Below are 20,781 nucleotides of genomic sequence, written 5' to 3' on the forward strand. Positions count from 1 at the left end.
ACCTGGGGTTAGTATATGTTTTTTTCCATTTAAAATTATATCATCAAAGTCAAATATTATAGGGTATTTTCCGATCATGAATTCATCAGTTTTACTTATATGATATATTCCAAATGGATTAACACCTTTAGCTTCATTTGGTAAAGTTGGTAAATATTTTTGCGCATTTTCACCTAATATTATTATATTTTTAGGCATAGGAGATTTATTTGTTGTTATTCGTGGAGAACTTTTAGGTGTTTTCATATTATCTTGATCTTCTGTTAGTCGTAATAATTCTGGATTACGAGGTTTATAAGGAGTAGGTATTATCATCTTTTGAATATCATTATCGGTTTTAATAGCAACCTCTTTAACATCATTAACAGATGATTCAACATTTGATAATGCTTTTAATATTGGTTCATAATGTTTTACTTTTTCTTCTGATGTATATTTATCGTTTAAAACTGTTTTTCTATAGTAAATTTTTTTTAAGATTAATTATTTTTTGTATATTTTTTGGTGTATATTCAACATGTCCCTGAATAGGGGACGCGTTATTGATGTCACCTTCATCTTCTTCTTCATCTTTCTTTATAAAATTTAAATTTTTTTCGGATTGTTCTAAATCTGATTTTTTAAAAGTTTTTTGTAAATTTTGTCTAAGATGAATTAATTGTTTCATTTTTTCTGTTTCGTTTTCTAAGTTATTTCAGACCTTGGAATTGTTTTGGTCTTCAAATGTTATATTTTTTTTAATTTTTATTTTTTAATTCATTTTGAATTTGTTTGATATCCATTTATTACATAAAAAATAATTTTCATCGTTCATCAATACTTAAAATATCATTACCTTTATTGTCAAAGATAAAATTTTTTATTATGTCTATTGTTATGAAACCATATGTTTTTATTTTATTTTTTTTATCATATGTTTTACAATAAGTTCTAAAAATGTGTTTAAATTTGTCTAATGGTATAATTTTGCTAATAAAATCGGACCATATTTTTTCAATATAATAATTTGACTGATTAAAAACAATTATAACAGTTAAATTATTTCTTATTGTTTTTATATCTACTGAAGTATAGCTTTGTGTTAAATAAATAACACTAATATTCTTTGATCTCGATCTTATAAAATATTCCATTATCAACTTTTGATCTTCTAAAAGAAAATCATCAATAACCACTACACTATTAGGTTCACAGTCATCAACAGATATTATATCACCATCAGAAAAATGAATGTTTATAGAAGATATTCCATCAAATATTTTTTTTAATTTTTTATAAACTGGCTGATCAATATTTTTTGTAAAAATATATAGATTTTTATATGGAATCCAATAACTTATAATCATATTATACAACAAAGTTGTTTTACCACAGCCAGATGCTCCTACCACTAAAACTCGTGAAGGTATTTCAAATAAAGATTTTTCTTTACTATCATCTTCAATATATTTTTTTACCATTAATTTATCCATTTATATAAAAAAAAATATATATATATTTGCTATTATAAATAATAATGTATAATATTTTTAAAAAATACGATCAATATATTGAAAGATCTCAATTTAAAACTTTTTTACCTGTGAATAATTCACAACTTAATACACCTAATAAAACTACAATTTTTAGAATAGATAATATGGATGATTTTCTGAGCATTAAAGATGCAAAATTTTATATTTTTGGTAGATATTTGCAAAAAGATGGAAAAGATTATCCTAAAGAATCAAAAATACAACTAATTGATAATTTTCCTGCATTTTTATTTACTAGAATTGAAGTTAAAAAACATGGTAAAGTCTTGGATGAAATCGAAAATCCAGGATTTGCTAGTACAATTAAAGGTGTGTTAGATTTTTCTGTGGATCCAAACGGACCAATTATAAACTCAGGATTTTCAAGCAAATATAAAGGTGGAGGTCGTTTTAATGTTATGGGTAAATTATCACAATTCGGATTAGGATGGTTTAAAGACCAAATATATCCTGTTTTCCAAGGTGATATGGAAATAATTTTTACGAGAAATACAGATGCATTGCAATATAACACCGTTTATATTTTTTAAAAAACATTGTGTATAAAAAATTGGTTTGTTTGATCCTGTTATTGTATATTCAATATCAGGACCTAGTTTCCATGAATCAGGCCATACCCTATTTATAGGGATTAAATATCCCATATATTCAAAACCTAAACAATTTGATAAATATTCATCAAAACTTAGACCGATTGAGGCTGTAATATTTAAAAAATCATCAATTAATTCAAGACTTATTTTAGGACAATCATAACAATTCATTAAATTTTCAATTTCATTTATTGTGTATATTCCTATTGGAATTTCAATCTTCGGTATTTCACCATTTCTACCTAATCTAATTGTACATTCTTGATCTATATTTATATATTTTTCTTCAGAAGTAGGACAATACATTAAAGTATTAACAACTAATGAAAAATCAAATTCTGTATTTTCAAATCCTAAATTTTTTTTAAATTTTTCATCTAATTTATAATAACAAGGAGATTCAATTTGAATTTTTTTATTATTATAAGATAAGTTATTAACTGTATAAGTATAAGGTGAATAATTACGTATAATAATATTTACGTATAATAATAATAATATATAATATAATATCAACGTTTGTGTAGCTAGACTGATTATTTTTTTTTCACATCCGTTATTGCAGTGTTATCTAATATATAGGGTGACAATAATACTTATTGTATACAGTTATAGGATATTATCATTTGTCGAATACCAATTATATTATTTAAATAGAGTGTTTTATACTATTACACATATTTGAGTAATGTGGCTCAATGGGTAAGGCGTTAGGCTTTGAATGCATTCATAGTAGGTTCGATACTGGCTGGGGGGAATTTAGTCGTGATAATTACAATGCTACAACATGTGGCTTGTTCAACTATATGCTAAGTATAGTTGGATTGAAGACGCAGTGGGTTGTAATATCATTACTAATGTTCTCCTCACTGGTCCCTGGAGTCTACAAATAACGACTTCTCATTGTGTTGTGCTACAATGATGGTGAAAGTAGTCCCTGCTGTACAGACGTTTGAAAAAAAAAAAAAAATAATAATAATAATAATAAAAAAGTGTTAGATTCGGATGTCTGTACAGCAGGGACTACTTTTGTAAATTTTTTGCATTTTTTTTTTTCAATTGAAAATATTTGTTATTATTATTATTATTAAATATTTTAAAGTCTGATAATTCATTTAATAATTGATATTATCAAGTCGGAACAGCACAGATATTATTTATATACTTATCTACACTACATACTAAAAGTTTACTCCTCACTTCATATTTTTGATTTAAGTATAACTCCAGTAATATTTATGTTAGAAAGATCATTTTTGCTTTAAACATTTTTAATTTTAATTCTCTTTAAGTCCCCCTCGTAGTCTGATAGTCTAAAATTATTTCCAAAGATTTTTGGAAAAATCAAAAAAAAAAAATTTTTGCAATATAAAATGAGCGATGAATTATTACAAACTATACATTGTTTTAAATGTAAAAAAAGAACAAAAAATTTAAATCCTATTAAAATGCAAACAGTTAATGGTCGATGGAGAATTTCAACAAAATGTTTGGATTGTAAAACAAATAAAAGTAAATTTACAACATCATCTGAAATTGAACAACCCGTCACCAATAAATCTATAAATCAAAATATTTCAAATAATACAGACAAATTTTTATTAGCTAAAGAACTTCATAAACCAGTCAGATTAAGATTTCCTAAAAGAAGGATTATCACTAAAGGTATTGATGATCTATGGGCTGCTGATTTAGTTATAATGAGAAATTATTCAAATGAAAATAAAGGTTATTGTTATATAATTACTGTTATAGATACTTTTTCAAAATTTGTATGGGCATTACCACTCAAAAATAAAGATGGTATTAGTGTTTCAAAAACATTTGAAGAAATAATAAAACAAGCTAAATCACAAAAACATCAACCACCAAAATTACTACATGTTGATAAAGGCTTGGAGTTTGTAAATAAACATTTTAAACAAACTTTGGAAAAATATAATATTCATATGTATCATACTCAAAACGAAGAAAAATCTGCAATTATTGAGCGATTTAATAGAACATTAAACAAAAAAATGAGAATAAAATTTGAAATGCAAAAATCTAAAAAATGGTTTAACATTTTAAAATCTTTAATAGATGAATATAATTTTGATGATATACATAGATCTATTGGTATGAAACCTTGTAAAGTAAATAAATCTAACGAAGACCTTGTTCAACGCAAATTATTTTATACAAAAAACAAACCTAAATTAAAAATAAAATTTAGCGTGGGTGATAGAGTCAGAATAAAAGCTTATAAAAAAACATTTGCTAATAAATACAGTAATAATTGGACAACAGAAATGTTTATAGTTAATGAAATTTTAAACACAAATCCTATAACCTATAAAATTATAGATTTAAACAATGAAGCGGTTGAAGGGAGTTTTTATAACGAAGAGATGCAAAAAACAATATTTTAATTGTTATTTAATTTTTCTATATTTAACGCGTGTCCCATTCGGGCACACGTTATTATTGTCTCCAGATATTATGAATTGTTATTTTTAATCGAAATTATTCTATTATAACAATAATAAAATGAATATATTAAATATTACTGAACCCTTAGTTAAAGAAATTGATAATAATAATAAAATGAATAACAAAAAAACATACCCCCCCAAAATTTGTGATAAATGTAACTTAGCAGTTGATAGCAAAAATTGGGCTGCTCATTTGATTACTATTCGTCATCAATCAAATGATATAGATCAAACAATTGTACCTTTTAGATATAATAAAACTTACAAGGGATTACCAATTAATCAAGAAAAACAAAACAAATATAATTATTTGAAATTAATGAAAAATGATATAAAAAAATATATGAAAAAATTTTCAAAAAAAGATAATTTATATGTTGAATTTTGTGCTTTTGAATATCATGATAATACTGAAATAATTAAATATAATCTACATAAAATTCCAATTTATGGAAATATTTTCATTATTGACCAAGAAGATGATAATACTAGAAATCCTTATATTTCTAAACTATTACATTCACCAAGTTGGTTAGAACTTTGTAGAATAGCCAATGATATGATAATTACAATAGGTAGTTATAGACATCGTTTTCTAGAAGATGTTAAGGTTGTTCAAGATTTAGGAAATCTTAAAATGTGTAAATTTTTTATGGGATCTTAATATTAAAATAATATTAAATTAAATAAATCGACTATATGTTTCACATTGTTTTTAAATGACATGAGTTAAAGGAAATGATATCTATAATACAATATAGTCATTGGTTTGAATTAAAAAGAACTAAATTATTATTTAATGAATTAAATCTCCGACCTCGGAATTCCGAGGAAGGGGATTTAATCTGTTTTTAAAAGTATATTTTTAATAGAATAATTTCTATTAAAAATTTGAATGTAAAAAAAAAATAATATCCTCTATAATAAATAATGGAAACTTTAAATAAAATTGATTCCTTAGTTAAAGGAAATATTAATATTAATAAAATGGATAACAAAAAAACATATCCTAACAAAACTTGTGATAAATGTAACTTAACAGTTACTTACAAAAATTGGTCTAGACATTTGAAATCTATTCGTCATCAAACAAATGATGTAGATCAAACAATTAAACCTAAATTTAATAAAATGTACAATAAAATTCCATCAAAACCAATAAGAACAAAAAAAGAAAGAATACCAAAACCACAACAACAAATAAGATTAAAAAAAGAAAGAATACCAAAACCACATAAGGTTTTTAATTTTAGTGTAAAAATGTTTGAAAAGAAAGATAATCGACCTATTCTAAAAATTGAAGAAACTGCATTTAAAAGTAGATTACAAACTTATGTTATTGAAAATAACATGGGTATTAAAGATCCACAAGTGTTTTTAAATCGTTTAGATAACCCAGTAATAGGACGCATTAAACATGAATTAAAAAAGAAAGATTTAAAAGTAAATATTATGATGTTAGCTATATATAAGAAAGGTAAATCTGAAGAAGATATGATATATAAAGAATGTAATTTTAAAACACAAAATGAAATTTTAACAAAAAATTCTAACTTAAATGAGTTTTATACAAATGTAAAAATTAAAATTGTAAATGAAAAAGAAGATTTTGTAATGAAAGAATCTCAATGGAGACTTGATCAAATTTTAAGTTTGGGAATAAATATAAATAAATATGTTCCTTTTAAAGGTTCTTCATATTATATTCCATTACCTGAAGATATTCAAAATAAACACGCTGTTATAAATGTTCAAAATGAAGATGATAAATGTTTTCATTGGTCAATACTCTCTACTTTACATAGTAAAGATGTTAAAAAAGATGCACAAAGAGTTACAAAATATAAAAATGGGAAAATGAATTTGATGAAGAATTAAAAGGTATTAATTTTCCAGTAAAAACCACAGACGTTCCAAAATTTGTTAAAAAAACAGAGGATATTTCTATTAATATTTACTATCTAGAAGAACAAGGACAATATACACATATAATTTTACCACTAGAAATAACTAAAATTGAAAAAACTAATCATATAGATTTGTTGTATTTAAGAGAGGATAATGAGAATAAAGGTCATTATTGTTGGATTAAGGATTTATGGAAATTAGTAGGAAGTCAAATGACAAAAGATGGTCATAAAAGATTTTTATGTAAAATGTGTTTAAATAGTTTTGATACAAAAAATAAGTTAAATGAACATAAACATTATTGTGGTAATAATAAAGCTGCTAAAATGATTCTACCAGAACCTTTTAATAAAACTTTAGAATTTGAGAAGTATAATCATTCTTTAAGAATCCCTTTTGAGATTATTTTTGACTATGAATGTACACTCGTACCAATATACACTTGTCAACCAAATGATAAAGAGTCTTTTACAAAATGTTATCAGAAACATATACCTAATAATTTTTGTTACTATATTAAATATAGTAATGGTGATTATAAACCTCCTGTAGTATATTCTGGTCCAAATGTAGCTCAAGAATTTTTAAGATGTATGTATGATGAAGAAATAGCTATTTCAGAAATATATGATAAAATAGTTCCAATGGAATTGATAACTGCAGACCAAAAAAATAATTTTAATAATTCTATCAAATGTCATATATGTGAAAGATTATTAAGTGAATTACCTCCAAGGTTAGAGAAAAAATTAAAAATCTTTCATAATGCTATTGAATATTATAAACAATATAATGATGATGAAAATATTAAAAAATATCAATATCTAAGGAAAAAATATATAAAAAATAAAAACATTAATATGAGAAAAGTTTGCGATCATGATCATTTGACTGGTAAATATAGAGGGGCTATATGTAATCTTACTTATCAAAACCCTAAATTTATTCCAATCGTTTGTCATAATCTATCAGGTTATGATGCTCATCTATTTATAACAGAATTTGGGAATGATGACAACGATATAAAATTAATTCCTAAAAATGAGGAAAAATATATTTCGTTTTCAAAAATTATAAAACGTACAAAAGTGATCAAAGATGAAGAAACAATATTAACAACAGAATTAAGATTTATTGATTCATTTAAATTTTTACCAAGTTCTTTAGATAAACTAGCAAATAATCTTGAAAAACATCAATTTAAAGAACTTAGTAAATATTTTCCTGAAGAACATTTAGATTTAGTTACTAGAAAGTTAGCTTATCCTTATGAGTATATGGATTCTGAAGATAAATTTAATGAAACATGTTTACCACCTATAGAAAAATTCTATAGTTCTCTCACTGATAAAAATATAACCAAAGCGGAATATGAAAACTCACAAAAAATTTGGAAAGTATTTAATATACAAAATCTTCGTGAATTCACCAGTTTATATAATAAGATTGATGTTTTACTATTAACAGATATAGTGGAAAATTTTAGAGACATTTCTTTAAAAAATTATAAATTAGATCCTCTGTGGTATTACACTACACCAGGATTTGCGTGGGATAGCATGTTAAGAATGACAAAAGTAAAGCTAGATTTATTAACAGATATCGATCAAATATTGATGTTTGAATCCGGAATAAAAGGGGGCTTATCTCAATGTAGTCAAAGATATTCAAAAGCAAATAATAAATATATGGGAGATAAATTTAAAGAAAATAATGAATCAATATTTTTACAATACTTGGATGCAAATAATCTTTATGGTTGGGCAATGAGTAAATATTTACCTACTGGAGATTTCAAATGGGTTGATAATCTGAATGATTTTGATGTAATGAATATTTCTGATAAATCATGTAACGGTTATATTTTAGAAGTCGATTTATCTTACCCTAAAGAACTTCATGATCTACATTCAGATTTCCCTTTAGCACCAGAAAGACATTTTGATGACAAACAACTCCCAAAATTATTAACAACTTTGTATGATAAGAAAAAATATATAATACATTATGAAACACTAAAATTATATATTAAACTAGGTTTAAAGATAGAGAAAATTCATAGAGTATTAGAATTTAGTCAATCTCCTTGGTTAAAAGTGTATATTGATTTCAATACTAATCTTAGATCAAAAGCTAAGAATGAGTTTGAAAAAGAATATTTCAAATTAATGAACAATAGTGTTTATGGACGTACTATGATGAATGTGAGAAATTATGTTGATATAAAATTATGTTTTAATGTTTCAAAACTAGACAAATTAATTGCCAGACCAAATTTTGATAAAAGAACAATTTTTACAGAGAATTTAGCTGCAATCCATATGAAAAGTTGTCAAATATGTTTCAAACAACCAATATATATATAGGAATGTGTATTTTAGATTTATCTAAATTGTTAATCTATGATTTTTATTATAATATAATAAAGAAAAAATATGGAAATAGAGTTAGATTATTATATACAGATACAGACTCACTAATATTAGAAATAAAAACTGATGATTTCTATCATGATATAAATGTAAAGATAGATAATAAAGATAGATCATTAATTGATGATTATTTTGATACATCAGATTATTCAAAAGATAATATTTATGGTTAACCTTTAGTTAACAAAAAAGTCTTAGGTAAGTTTAAAGATGAGTTAAACGGAAAAATTATGACTGAATTTATAGGTTTAAGATCCAAATTATATTCACATCGAATCTTAGATACTGAAAAGGAAATTAAAAAATCTAAAGGTGTTAAAAAAAATGTAGTGGAAAATAAAATATGTTTTAATGATTTTGAAAATTGTTTACTAACAAAAAAATCAAAATATGTTAAACAAAATTTATTCAGAACTAAGCTGCATGATATTTTTACTGTAGAACAAAACAAAAAAGCTTTAAGTGCTTATGATGATAAAAGATTTATTTTGGAAAATAGTATTGATACATTAGCTTGGGGACATTATAAAACAAATATAGATAGAAATGATTTTGTAAGCCATCTCAATACATTAATTAAAAATCAAAATAAAAAAGATTGAAAATATAATATATTAAAATATATTCCATTTCTATTATTTATATCACATTTCAGAATTTTCTAATATTGAAATGTTGCATTTTAATTTTAATTATTAATATAATAAGTTTTGCGAAAAATATTTTAATAATTATTGCATTTCAATTGTCTGATCTTTTTACACATTGTTTTCTTTGTGATCTTTTACTGATAAAATAAAAGTGCGCCAGGAATGGTACATCTATACTACTTATATTATATTCAACATGATTTAAATAAGTAGAGTGTTCTTTTTTTAAATATCTGCATTCAGTTGGCATTGAAATTTCAATACTACTAATATAAAAATAAGATTAAACTTTAAATATATTAAAGACGCATATTATTAATCGTTTAAAATTAAATAATTATTTAAAATTAAATCAACTTACTATGTTCTATAATTGACAGAGAATATCCGATAATAATTTATAAAAATATAATATAATTTATAATTATATAATATTCAATAAATTTTATGATTAAAGTGGGAAATCAAGTGATTATTTGATATGTTTGCAATGAATATACAAGTTTTTCGGTAGAATATAAATTTCGAAACATAGTAATTAAGACAGAAAAATCATTGGAACTTAATTTCAAATAGAATTTTTAGTTATAACATAATCATACTTATATATCTACTATCAGGCCTTGCATAAACTCAAATACTATAAATTCGTATTTAATGTTAATATTTAAGATGCATATTATAAATCGTGAAAAATTAAATAATTGTTTAAAATTAAAACAACTTACGTTTAACTATAATAGACAGATAGTATCCAGTAATAATTAATAAGTGTATAATATATTTTAAAATATTCATCAAATGTTATTATTAATGTGAAAAATCAAGTGATTTAGTTGAAATGTTTGCAATGAATATACAAGTTTTTCAGTAGAATATAAATTTCGAAACATGATAATTAGGGTAGAAAAATCATTTGAACTTAATTAGAAATAGAATTCTTGGTTATAACATATTCATATTATATGTCTACTATTAGCCATCGCCCATCAGGTCATGCATACAATTAAACATTATAAATACGTAATTTAAGGTTTATATTTAATTATAATAGATTATAACTAATGGCTTTTTTTTTTTAGAATCTCGAAAAATTGAATGCCTATAATTGAAAAATAAAATTAAACTTCTTATCTAAATTATGTTGAATATTATATAAACTGAAGATTAAAATTTAAATATATTTAAGATACATATATTATAAATCTTGTAAAATTAATAATTATTTAAAATCAAATCAACTTACGTTGTTCTATAATCGACAGAGAACATCCGATAATAATTAATAAGTGTATAATATATTTTATAATTATAAAATATTCATCAAACGTTATGATTAAAGTGGAAAATCGAGGGACTTATTTGATATGTTTGCAATGAATTTTAAAGTTTATTCGTAGAATATAAATTTCGAAACATAATAATTAGGGTAGAAAAATAATTTGAACTAAATTTGAAATAGAGTTTTTAGATATAACATATTCATAATTATATTTTCATACATATGATATGTCTACTATCAGTCCATGCATAGAACATTACAAAAACGCAAATTTAAGGTTAATATATTTTAATTATGATAGATTATAACTAACGGTTTTTTTAAAACTCAGAAAATTGAATGCAGGTATTTTAAAAATAAAATCACACTTCTTATCAAAATTATGTTGAATATTGTATAAACATAAGATTACTTTTTAAACAAATTTAAAATGCTTATTATAATTCGTTTCAAATTAAATAATGATTTAAATTAAATCAACTTACGTGGTACTATAATAGACAGAGAATAACCGATAATAATTAATAAGTGTATAATATATTTTAAAATATTCATCAAATGTAATGATTAAAGTGGAAAGTCAAGTGATTTATTTGAATTTTTTGCAATGAATTTTCAAGTTTTTAGGTTGAATATAAATTTCGAAACATAATAATTAGTGTAGAAAAATTATTTGAACTTAATTTGAAATAGAGTTCTTAGTCTGTTATAACATATTCATTTTTATGTGTCTTTTATCAGGCCGTGCATAGAATTAAACATTACAAACACGTAGTTCAAAGTTAATATTTAATTATAAAAGATTATAACTAACAATTTTTTTTTTTTTTTGAAATTCGGAAAATGAAAGCAGGTATTGAAAAAAAAATCATACTACTTAATTAAATCATGTTTGATATAATATAATCATAAAATTAAACCTTAAATATATTTAAATGCAGATTATAAGTCGTGTAAATAATAATAATTTAAATTTAAATCAACTTACGATAACCTATAATAGACAGAGAATACACGATAATAATTAATAAGTGTATAATATATGTAATAATATAAAATATTCATCAAGTGTTACGATTAAAGTGGAAAATCAAGTGATTTATTTGAAATGTTTGAAATGAATTTTCATTATTATTGATATGATATAAATTTTAAAACATATTAATTAGGGTAGAAAAATCATTTGAACTAAATTTGAAAAAGAGTTCTAAAATATAACATTTTCATACATATATGTCTAATATAAGGCCATGCATAGACTTCATTTTAAAAAAAAAAAACGGAAAATTGAATAAAATTATTAAAAAATAAAATCACACTTCCTATCTAAATTATGTTGAATATTATATAAACATAAGATTAAACTATAAATATATTTAAAAAGCATATTATAAATCGTGTAAAATTAAATAATTATATAAATTTAAATCAACTTACGTTGCCCTATAATAGACAGAGAGTACACGATAATAATATTAATAAGTGTATAATATAATATATAATATTATAAAATATTCATCAAATGTTACGATTAAAGTGGAAAATCAAGTGATTTATTTGAAATAGTTGCGATGAATTTTCAAGTTTTTCGGTAGCATATATATAAAATTATATATAACAAATTTCGAAACATAGCAATAAGGGTACAAAATCATTTTAACTTTATTTGAAATAATGTTTTTAGTTATAACATATTCATACTTATATGTCTACTATCAGGCCGTGCATACAATTAATTATAAATACGTAGTTTAAGGTTAATATTTAATTATAAAAGATTATAACTAACAGTTTTTTTTTTAAAAACTCGGAAAATAGAATGCAGATATTTAAAAAAATAAAATCACACTTCTTATTTAAACTATGTTGAATATTATATAAACATAAGATTAAACATCAAACTTATATGAGATGCATATTATAAATCGTGTAAAATTAAATAATTATTTAAAATTAAAACAACTTACAACTTACTATAATAGAAGGATAATATCCGGTAATAATTAATAAGTGTATAATATATTCATCAAATTTTATAATTAAAGCGGAAAAGAATATGATTTATTTGAAAGTTTTCCAATGAGTTTGTCAGTAGAATATAAAATTCAAAAATAATAATTAGAGTAGAAAAATCATTATAATAGAATTTGAAATAGAATTCTTAGTTATAACATATTCATACTTATATGTCTATTGTCTACTATCAGGCCATCATGCATAGAATTAAACATTATCAATACGTAGTTTAATGTTAATATTTAATTATAATAGATTACAACTAACGGCTTTTTTTTTAGAATCTCAGAAAATTAAATACAGATATCTAAAAAAAAATTACACTACTTATTGAAATCATGTTGAATATTATATAAACATAAGATTAAACTTTAAACATATTTAAGATGTGAACTATAAATCGTGTAAAATTTAAAAATTATTTTAAATCAAATCAACTTACGATCCTCTATTAAAGACAGAGAACACCCGATAATAATTAATAAGTGTATTATATAATTTATAATTATAAAATATTCATTAAATGCTATGATTAAGGTGGAAAATCAAGTGATTTATTTGAAATGTTTGCAATGAATTATCAAATTTTTCGGTAGAATGTAAATTTTGAAACATAATAATTAGGGTAGAAATATCATTTGAACTTAATTTGAAGTAGAATTATTGGTAATAACATATTCATACATATATGTCTACTATCAGGCCATATGCATAGAATTAAACATTATAAATACGTAGTTTAAGGTTAATATTTAATTAAAATAGATTATAACTAGTTATTTAATTCAAAAAAAACTGAAAATTAAATGCAGATATTTTGAAAATAAAATCACACTTTTTATCTAAATTAGGTTGAATATTATATAAACATAAGATGAAACATTAAATATATTTAAGATGCATATTATAAATCTTGTAAAATTAATAATTATTTAAAATCAAATCAACTTACCTACACCTATAATAAACAGAGAAACCCGATAATAATTAATAATTGTATAATATATTTTATAGTTTTAATATATTCATCAATTTTTATGATTAAAGTGGAAAATCAAGTGATTATTTGAAATGTTCACAGTGAATTTTCAAGTTTTTCTGTAGAATTTAAATTTCGAAACATAATAATAAGGATAAAAAACCAACTTTTTTTGAAATAAAGTTTTTAGTTATAACATATTGATACTTATATGTCTACTATCAGTCCATGCATACAATTAATTATAAATACGTAGTTTAAGTTTAATATTTAATTATAATAAATTATAACTAACAGTTTTTTTTTTTAAAACTCGGAAAATAGAATGCAGATATTTAAAAAATAAAATCACACTTCTTATTCAAATTATGTTGAATATTATATAAACATAAGATTAAACATCAAACTTATTTAAGATGCATATTATAAATCGTGTAAAATTAAATAATTGTTTAAAATTAAAACAACTTACGTTCAACTATAATAAACAGATAGTATCCGGTAATAATTAATAAGTGTATAATATATTTTAAAATATTCATCAAATGTTGTTATTAGTGTGAAAAATCAGTGATTTAGTTGAAATGTTTGCAATGAATATACAAGTTTTTCGGTAGAATATAAATTTCGAAACATAATAATTCGGGTAGAAAAATCATTTGAACCTAATTTGAAATAGAATTCTTGGTTATAAGTGTTATAACATATTCATACTTATATGTCTAGTATCAGGCCATGCATAGAATTAAACATTATAAATACGTAGTTTAATGTTAATATTTATAATAGATTTTAACTAACGACTTTTTTTTTTAGAATCTTTGAAAATTGAACGCAGATATTTAAAAAAAAAAATCACACTACTTATTGAAATTAATTTGAATATCAAATAAACATAAGATTTAACTTAAAATATATTTAAAATGCATGTTATAAATCGTGTAAAATTTAAAAATTATTTAATATTAAATTAACTTACTTGTGGCTATTGTAGACAGAGAATACCCAATAATAATTAATAAGTGTATAATCTTATACACACTACAAATCCCACTTGGGGCGCTGCCTGTACTCCACGTTTCTTCCATGACGTCCAATCACAACGCTTCCCGTTCTTTTCCGTTGCCGCCCACTTTTGCGTCGCCGCCCGCTCGCTCACTCGCGCATCTATTCTCTCATTCTCTCTTTTCGTGCTTCGTTGTCGACGGTTGACGTGAATATTTTTTTAAATAATTTGTTCCGTATTATTATTATTATTCTAGCGTATTATCTAGCGTATGCCATTTATATTAAGATTATTATATTATTATTATTTTATATAATATAGAGCCATACGATATTTCGAGTGCTCGAGATTCAATAAATATTCAAAAAACTTTTTTTTTTTCAAAATTATTTTTTTTTATATATATATATATCACTGTTTTAAACTTATCTTCTAAAATGTTATGTTATTTATAGTTGTGGAATCAGCATTTTAATAATTAAAAATGCACAAATTGGATAGAAATACATTTTACTTATAGCTAAGAATTTTAGTAGGATTTATTATATAACAATGTAAGTAAGTAAACATACATGTAATCTACTATAATATTCATTCAAGTATGTTGATTTTCTTTATTCATTTATATATATTACTACTATCCTTTACATTGGCTTACACACATTAATAATAAATTGAATTTAAATTCCTCAAGTGGTGTAACTATTCTACTTTATAATATTTTATTATATTCAACTTTATTATTGTGTTAGGTTAGATAATACCTATCTCCTAAAAATACAATACACATATATAAAAATAATAATGCTATATTATGCTTATTATTATATATACTTTAACTTTAATTAATAAATTGTAAATGTTTTCATGCATATGATGTATTATGTAATGTAATTATTTAATTTAATAATTTAAAATTATATATTATTGCTATTATAAATTAACGCACCTAAGCAATAGGTACATTTACATTGTTATGACAATGCATACCATCTCATTTTTAAATACATGATCAGCATTTTATAATAATTAAAAATTTAAGTAGTTTGAATGCACAGAATGCAATACATTTTACTCATACCTAAGACATGAGCTTGATGTGTCAATTGTTTATGACATTGTAATGTAAGTAATGTGCAAGTAATAATAATAATAATAAGTATACCATAATTATTTTTTATTTATTATTATTATTTATTTTTAACATTATTAGTATATATTATAATATTTTTATTTTATATTATACAAAAAAAGAAAAAAGAAATTTCAGTGCAATAATGATTGGAATATACAATTTTATGACTAAACACTAAACAGTGTAAATAGAAATATAATTAGTAATAAATAGTACAATGTAAGGTTTACTGACACACAATTCACACAAATTTAATCAGTTATATTATATTATATTATTATCTAGATGATATTATGAATGATGATTTGTTTTAAAATATAAAATAATATATATAGATATATATGTATTGTACAATAAATACAGTATATAGTTGTTATTCATTGCTCACTTATAGTAATTATACTATTATAATACACATATAACATACTATTTGATATATATTACTTTAATAATTAAAAACATAAGTAGTTTGAATTCACAGATTGGATTGACATTTTTCATGTGTATTGCAATACATTTAACTCATAGATCTATTGTCAAGTTATGTTGTGATATAAGTTAGGTTAGGTTATGTATAAAAAAAAGACAATTATAAATTATTGTTTTAACAACACTTTATTAATCATTCTGAAAATATATAAAAAGAACAAATTAGAATGAGAAAATTTAAAAAAAATTAAAAATTAGTAGGTACAAGGTACATAGGAACTTTTTATAGCTTACCCCAATCTACAGATCTGTCATCCTATTAACAATAAACAACAATATATGTTAAACATTATATATATATAAAAATATTTTTAATATTACTCACTTCAACATGCAAGGTGGACATTTGGTTGGCCACCGACGACGCAGCACTTGGGCCTCGCGCATGGCCCGAGTGCTGGTGCCGGGCCTGCACCCGACTACGGTTCCACAACACCGGGGGGGGGGGGCGAGTCGCCACGTACGTGGGTGACCCTGCCTCGCTGCCGGTGAGGTGACCGGTCCTTAGAACATTTTTTTGTTTTTTTTTTACTCCTGCCTGCATAATCAATAATATTTTAGATGTATTGCTTACGTACCACATATATATATTTAAATTTACAAAATGCCCTTACAATCGCGGGCTAAATGCCTTACAATGCCTTACAATTCTGCAATTGTAGCACTCTGAAAAAGAAAAACGGATAACATTAATATATATTCATCAATGTATACGTCAGGATGGTCCAACCCGCGGCCCTCGAAGCTTTTTATTTTACCAAACACTTAAAATTTCAATTCAAAATCATAATAATATATTATAACAAAATCTTAATAAGAAGGTATACAATGTATACGATCTAATTATGTCATTCCTAACCTAATTTAATTTTTAAGTAATATTTTGATAATTTTAAACATGAAAACAACTACAAAAAGTTGGACAACCCTGGTATACATAATGACATGTGACAATATTTAAACATACTTTTAGGTGCTACAATTGCTTTAGATTGGTTGGTGAAGGGGCTTGCAGCCACCTTCACCGTACAATTCTTGAAATGGAACATTATATAATGAAAAATTACCATATTAAGAAAAGTTTTCGTTAAAAAAAAAAAAATTATTAAAATATATAATAAAGTAACGTGTACTCACTCGAACTGATTGTCGGTAAATGTATATAGAATTGATTCCACAGTTTTTAGTTTTGTTCTATGCCTAGCATTTTATGAATTTACCAATGTTATTACCAATACCGCGGGTCTGTCAAATTCGTTGACCATTGACAAAAAAAGCTTATTTACCTTAACAACAAATTAAATTAAGTAGCCAGGTAGGTAACATTTGGTAATACTGCTGTTATGTGGTGGTGGAGTAGAGGGCGAAAAGCGCAGTGGACCTGGGTCAGTGTTCCTGCCACAACTTCGGGAGACTTTCTTCGACGAGCGTCTTGCGTCTGTGCGATACGTTCGTGTTTACGTGATTACGTATACTATTAAAATTTGCACACTTTTTTTCTACTTTTTTTTTTTGTTTATTCCGTTGGATATTTTTTAGACTTGGTTAGTACAATTTTTATTCTTTAAAACCTTATTGTTACCCCATGTATATGTTCATCATTACAGTCACTCCTCACCCAATTATCAATTTACACCTAATTTAAAAAGTAACATGCATTGTTTTCCGAGCGTGCTCCCTCAAAATCCAAACTTGCTATTCCGAAGGTGTTGCGTTTTTTTATTTGCATTTCAATGTTTCTATTATTTCTACATTCTTTCCCAAGATCATCGATCGGTAGATGTTGAATTACATTCCCGTTACGTACGTCACGCTTTTTAAACATCATATTTTGTTATAATTCTTTTCTTACACTTTTGTTTTGTACGTTAGGAACATTTCTTAAACAATTTTTGTACCATACTACCATCATAAGTGTACGGTATACACACTCCTTCTAAAAATAACACAAAACTTCTGGAATTCCCGTGTTGCCGTATAATCGGACACTGATAAGTGATAACATACTGATAATAACAATGATAACATAAAAACGATATAACGACGCCGAGTGTCGTGTGTACGTAAAAGATATATTAACCTTTTTATGCACTATTTGTCTATTTATTCTACATGTTTTTAATAATAATAATACAGATGGCTTTTAAAATAATATAATACATTATTATTAAATTACGTTTTCAATATGGTGCTATTTTATATTTTCTTTAAAATGTCAAACTTTAGGCACATCACAATGGTTAAATTGTGTTTGATCTGCGGAAACGTTGATGGTGTTGATGGGGTTTCATTGCACAGGATACCATAATTTTATTAAAAACTCAATCTAAACTTACACTAAAACTACTGATAATTTAATGGTTAAATTAGGTTTCCAGCGAATGACCAACAGAGGCGTCAGTGGGTGTTGTTTGTTGAGAACTGTGGTATAAATGCACAACGGATTTTGGCCAGCTCAAAACTGTGCTCCAGACATTTCATACTAGGTCGTGATTACAGAGCAGAAACAAATCGTCGTCGCCTGTGTCCAAGAGTGGTGCCATCTTTGGTGAGTGCATTATAACTATTGTTATTAGGTATTCTAATGACACTGTTTCAATGTTATACCAAACTACACATAAACATAAGTTACACCGTGTTACAAGTCGGTTGACCGTAGCCTCGTACTCGTAGAGTTTTGAACTCAAGTATATATTTAAAATAACAAACACGAACTAAATAAGTTATCAGTTAGTTTTATTAATCGAATAGGTATAGACACTCCGTCCTGTCCATTTCCAACCTCACTACATATCATCTTATCGTACCTTATATCTAAATTTAAGTAGGACAATCCCTTCTATATAATTAGTGCATACTTGCAGATTTGGGATTGTACTTTATTTATGCTAAACTATAATAACATCTTTATTTCTTAATCCTAATTGTTTTACAAACATCATTGTTTAATCATACACTATATTATATCCGGTACCTACTATATACTAGTTATTTATAGTTAGGTATTCATAACAACCGCACAAATTATATGAGGTTAATTATTCTTTTCTTAATAAATTATGAAATGATTAATTTCCAAAATGTTTCTTAAACAACCTTTCTCAAATAACTAGGCACTAATTGCAGTAAAAAGTAACAATATTACATAATGTCATATAGTGATATCATATATTAACGTATAGCTTCATGCTTATTAGACACAATACTAAGTATATTATTTTAAAGTAAAATACCAACTGTTTGTTTCATATTACTATTCAGATACACCAAAAGTAATTTTTTCTAACAAATTAATTGAACTATTTACATTAACACATTTGTTCTTTTAACACATTCATTTCTACACCACCATTATGTGTATCTTAAATGTATTGTTTCCCTTATTATCAGAAGGAATACATTTCCTAGGCTATAATTTATTTTATTCATGTAACATATACATTTTATTACAGTTTTAATTATTCAACAAATGGTACTAATAAACTTTTTTCAGTCTTAAGTGTAACTCACTATGTCATACAGCTAAAATGTTACTAACTAAATGACTGTAACATGCTCTCTATACACTGTTTTTAATTTATTTAATATGTTGTGCTTATTACATTCCCTATCGGTGAGCTAAATCTCAGATGCTTAGCAAGTTACACGCCATTGATATGTAGTTAATCATTATAATAACACATACAACACATATATTGACTGACAGTCAATGACTGTTTAAGCTTATAATATTTGGAATTGTTATTACACATCACAACAGACTTTCTTTAATACTATAGGTAGTTCAACCAGTCCTTGAGATTGCGGCACCAGAAGGTGAACTGGAAGCGGACGTGGCAATCCCTGGTAACAATGGGTTGGAGATGGAAGTTGTTGAAGTCCAAGTGGAAAAGGTAATGATGGACCTAGCTGAAGAAGAAATTCTACAAGAGGAAGTGGTACAAGATGACATTGAGTATGTTGATTTACTTCCTGCTGACGCAGAGGCAGAATTTGAATTCAGGGATATATTTGACGTTCCACTACCAGACGTCAATGAAGAAGTTAGTAAATACATCTTATTAACATTAAAATAAACATTTATAACATTATTCTTAATAACTGTGCATTTTAATTACAGTTTGTACCGATTCCTCCTGTTGTACCGAGAGTATGGGCGCCCTTGAGAGACCAACCAGCTGGCATTCAACATGAACTTCCAGAATGGCATGACATGGGATCATTGAATGTTGTCTGCTTGCACTGTGGTGCCCGTCATTTCTTTTGCGAGCGTACTTGAACT

General features: G+C 24.6%; 1 protein-coding gene across 1 annotated transcript; it reads left to right on the plus strand.

Annotated features, from left to right (window-relative positions):
• The first annotated feature begins 18,672 nt into the window (after nt 1-18,672).
• Nucleotides 18,673-20,778, plus strand: LOC149054144 (uncharacterized). The gene is made up of 3 exons (XM_089230601.1): nt 18,673-19,047; nt 20,279-20,542; nt 20,620-20,778. The coding sequence occupies exons 2-3, from the start codon at nt 20,363-20,365 to the stop codon at nt 20,776-20,778; spliced, it is 339 nt and encodes a 112-aa protein (XP_089086727.1). The 5' UTR covers nt 18,673-19,047; nt 20,279-20,362.
• The last annotated feature ends 3 nt before the right edge of the window (nt 20,779-20,781 follow it).

This window comes from Diuraphis noxia, unplaced genomic scaffold, assembly GCF_037042655.1.
Source record: "Diuraphis noxia isolate RWA-SAM2 unplaced genomic scaffold, SU_Dnox_SAM2 contig0010, whole genome shotgun sequence".
Classification (NCBI taxonomy): domain Eukaryota; kingdom Metazoa; phylum Arthropoda; class Insecta; order Hemiptera; family Aphididae; genus Diuraphis; species Diuraphis noxia.